This window comes from Nematolebias whitei, chromosome 22 (genome assembly GCF_014905685.2).
Source record: "Nematolebias whitei isolate Nwh7 chromosome 22, NemWhi1, whole genome shotgun sequence".
Classification (NCBI taxonomy): Eukaryota; Metazoa; Chordata; class Actinopteri; order Cyprinodontiformes; family Rivulidae; genus Nematolebias; species Nematolebias whitei.
Genome location: NC_056519.1, coordinates 1,033,014 through 1,036,927, shown reverse-complemented (window position 1 = coordinate 1,036,927; position 3,914 = coordinate 1,033,014). Strand labels below are relative to the sequence as shown.

At 44.5% G+C, this 3,914-nt stretch overlaps 1 protein-coding gene across 1 annotated transcript in view; it reads left to right on the top strand.

Annotated features, from left to right (window-relative positions):
- LOC119428422 (filamin-C) overlaps window positions 1-3,914 on the top strand; it is a 92,610-nt gene that overhangs the window by 38,669 nt on the left and 50,027 nt on the right. The window contains exons 10-15 of the mRNA XM_037696103.1: window positions 315-452; window positions 1,337-1,463; window positions 1,676-1,812; window positions 2,254-2,447; window positions 2,526-2,639; window positions 2,719-2,862. Coding sequence (XP_037552031.1) covers window positions 315-452; window positions 1,337-1,463; window positions 1,676-1,812; window positions 2,254-2,447; window positions 2,526-2,639; window positions 2,719-2,862 — 854 coding nt within the window. The remainder of the gene's footprint in view (window positions 1-314; window positions 453-1,336; window positions 1,464-1,675; window positions 1,813-2,253; window positions 2,448-2,525; window positions 2,640-2,718; window positions 2,863-3,914) is intronic.

Sequence of the window (3,914 nt, the reverse complement as noted above, 5' to 3'; positions counted from 1 at the left end):
AGATGATCAGCTGAGTGACAGCAGATGATCAGCTGAGTGACAGCAGACGATCAGCTGAGTGACAGCAGACGATCAGGTGACTGACAGCAGATGATCAGCTGAGTGAGAGCAGCTCTGAGTGGGTCGGACAACTCCTTTAGTCAAAGCAGATTTAAATGTTTATGTCAGAATGTTTTTCTTCTTCTATTAGTTTCTTTGTCTAAGTTCTTGCTCCTGTTCTGTTGAAACAAACAACGTGTTTATTATAGATTTATTTGTGATCAGTTTACCTCTGTCTGCTGCTCTAACTCCCATCTTCTGTCTGGTTCTGACAGCCTGTAACCCAAACGCCTGCCGGGCCCTGGGCCGAGGTCTGCAGCAGAAGGGCCTGAGGGTGAAGGAGGTGGCAGACTTCAAAGTTTACACCAAAGGAGGCGGCAGCGGGGAGCTGAGAGTCAGCGTGAAGGGACCGAGTAAGACCCTCAGACCCGAGTCGGATATGAAACCATCAGATCAGAACCAGCCTCCAGAAGCCAACGTTAAAGGGAATAAACCATCTTTAAGATTTAAGAACTTATTATAAGGCTTACAAAAGTTTATAAAACCCAACTCCAACAATCTGGTGTCAGATTTACAGAGATAATCAATGAATTTTATTCTTTCATAAAATTCTTGTTTTCTTCTAATGTGGAAACAAATGTTCTGCTGATGATCTCACATGGAGCTGTTTTATTGGCTGACATAATATTTGATCAGTTTTAATTGATCTCCTCAAATCAGAAATCAAACCTTTGATATGAAAGATTTGGTTTGTTTTCCACGTGTTAAGCATTTAAGTGATAAACCCGAGTTATAAAAACTGATGAACTCGGGTTAACTGGACTTATTTAATCCACATTAAGTGGACTGAACCAAATAAGTCATGTCATTTATTAGATTGAAATTTTTATGTTTGTTTTCCAGGTTTTTGCAGTTTTATTTAGATTTTTAATAATCAACAGCTGATTGAAATGGACAGAACTTTCTGTAAATCATTTTATTTAGTTAACTTTAAATTCGGGTCCAAACTTTAGTGTCACCCAACAGGTTGTAAGTTTTGTTCTCATTGATTAATTCACAGAATTTCCCACAGAAAAAGTTTGTTCATAAAGTGCACATTGCTAAATTTAAGTCGTTTGATCAAATTAATTGACTCTTACCTGAAATGTAGCTTTATTTGAAACAATCCCAGCTGATCCAAAAAAGTTCAATCTGGTCCTCTGGACATTCGACCAGATTGAACTTTTTTGGATTTTTCTACCTGGATTATTGAGCATGCATCAGGAGAATCCCAGCTGATACTTGGTTTGATCTTCAGAGGGCGTGGAGGAGCCAGTGAAGGTGCTGGAGATGGAAAATGGAGTGTTTGAGTGTAATTATTACCCCGTCACAACAGGAAAGTACATCATATCCATTACCTGGGGAGGACATGGCATCCCACGCAGGTGACTCCTCCAGTTTGGTGGAGGTGTTTTTTATATTTACTGTGTTTAAGGCCGCATACGTTGTTGAAAACATACTCTTTGACCAAGTCAAAACCAGAGCTGTAGAGGTCTAAGCATGGAGCCCTGCGGTTCTCCAGAGATGAAAGTTTGCACATTTGTGAAGATTTTTTGGGTTCAGTGACTGAAACAAATAAACTGTTGTTGTGTTTCAGCCCATTTGAAGTCCATGTAATCGAGGAGGCCGGGCCTCAGAAGGTCAGGGCCTGGGGTCCAGGTCTAGAGACCGGTATGGTGGGGAAGAGCGCCGACTTTGTGGTGGAAGCCATTGGCACAGAAGTGGGAACTCTTGGTATGTTTCAACAACACAAAGGTTCTGCTCAGGGTTTGACCCATTTGAACTTCTGACCTGCACCAGACTGCAGATCAGTTTGGATCACGTTCTGACCCACTGGGGGCTTTGTGCGGTTTAAAAGATGAAAACTGCATCTTTAACCAACACATACACAGAATCCTGGATGAATCTACACAAACCTGATCATTTAAAACTAGATCTCCAGTTTCTGTTGATGGAATCTGATTATTTTCACCAGTTTAATGAAAATAACCAGCAGAGTGTCATCAACATACTGGGATCACGTAGATCTTCAACAACACCTTCCAATAAGAAGTTGCTTGTTGTAAACATGAAAACTGAATATTTACAGAAAACGTGAGCTCCACATACGATCAGACTTTGTCTTCAGGGACCTTCTTCAGTCACACTCTAAACCTGGACTCGGTTTTTGTGCAGGCTTCTCCATTGAGGGCCCCTCCCAGGCTAAGATCGAGTGTGATGACAAAGGCGACGGGTCATGTGATGTCCGGTACTGGCCGACTGAACCGGGCGACTATGCCATCCACGTCATATGTGATGATGAGGACATCAAGGACAGCCCCTTCATGGCTCACGTCCTCCCTGTTGCCAACGACAGGTTTCCTGAGAAGGTCGGAGCCTCGCTGGTTTTCTTTGATTCTCAGAGGTTTACCAGTAAACCACAACATGCTGTGTTCTCTGCTCCTCAGGTGAAATGTTACGGACCTGGTCTGGAGCCTCTGGGCTGCATCGTCAACAAACCCGCTGACTTCACCATTGATACCAGTGGAGCTGGCAGAGGAGAGCTGAACATTTACGCTCAGGTCTGAACTCCAAAGTTCTGTTGTCTTCTAGCTGCCTAATAAACAAACAGTCCTGAAGATTAATGAGATGTTCGTTCAGGATGCAGATGGTTTCCCCATCGACATCCAGATCACAGATAATGGAGACTGCAGCTACTTCTGTGTTTACATCCCTACGAAACCCATCAAACACACCCTCATCATCACCTGGGGTGAAGTCAACGTCCCCGACAGCCCCTTCAGGGTATGAAAACATCTCACCTGTCACACCCATCAACACTTACCTCAACCCCACGGCCCTACGTTATGGGGCTGAGGTAAACGTAACTTAGGAAACCCTAACTTTGGTAGCATGGTGGCTCAGTGGTTAGCACTGTTGCCTCACAGCAACAAGGTCCTCAGATCAATCCCTGGTTTGCACCTGGTCTTTCTGTGTGGAGTTTGCAGGTTCTCTTCATGTTTGGGTGGGTTTTCTCCAGGTACTCTGGTTTCCTCCCACAGTCCAAAATATGCATGTTAGGCTGCTCCCTTACAGAAGAGATCTGTGATCTCAATGGGTCTGGGATCTCAATGGATCTGGGATCTCAATGGGACGTGCCTGGTCATATAAAGGTTCATAATAATGAGTCATCCAGGACACAGCAGACCTGAGTGGTTCCATAGAAGCAACTGGACTTGTCGCTTCTTGAAGATGTTTCACCTCCAGTCCACAAGGCCTCTTCAGTTCAGATCATGCTTTGGGACCTCCAGACTCATATGTCAGTTGTTGTAGCGATCACAACAGGACCGTCTCCCACCCTGTCCGTCCTTGACTTGTTCGGCTCCTTGACACCTTAGAGATGTTGTAGGTAAATAAATGGCTATGAGGGGTTCAGTGTCTTGCCCAGGGACACTTCAGCATGTGACTGCTGGTGGATTAGAACCCCCAACTCTCGCATTGGAGGACGACTGCTCTAACCACTCAGCCACAGCCGCCCCACAGGTGATGTTGCTGATGTCAGGTCTGCGGGGGAACTTGGCAGGTGTATGATCTATGGTAAAACTCATGATCAGTCATTTAGTCTTCTTCTAGCTTTTGAAGACATTTGGGAAGGTGTGCTCAGGTTTCATCTTTTGAACACCTGTTCGCTTTCGCTCATTTCTCCAGGTAAACATCCACACCTGAAACATGTGACCCAATCAGCTCACCTGCTAGGTTTAGGCTTAGGTTAGGTTTAGGTTTATTGTCATATGCAGATCAGCACAAGGGCAATGATGTAATGAGATGCTCAGGGCGAGAAGAACCGTCTCAAGTAC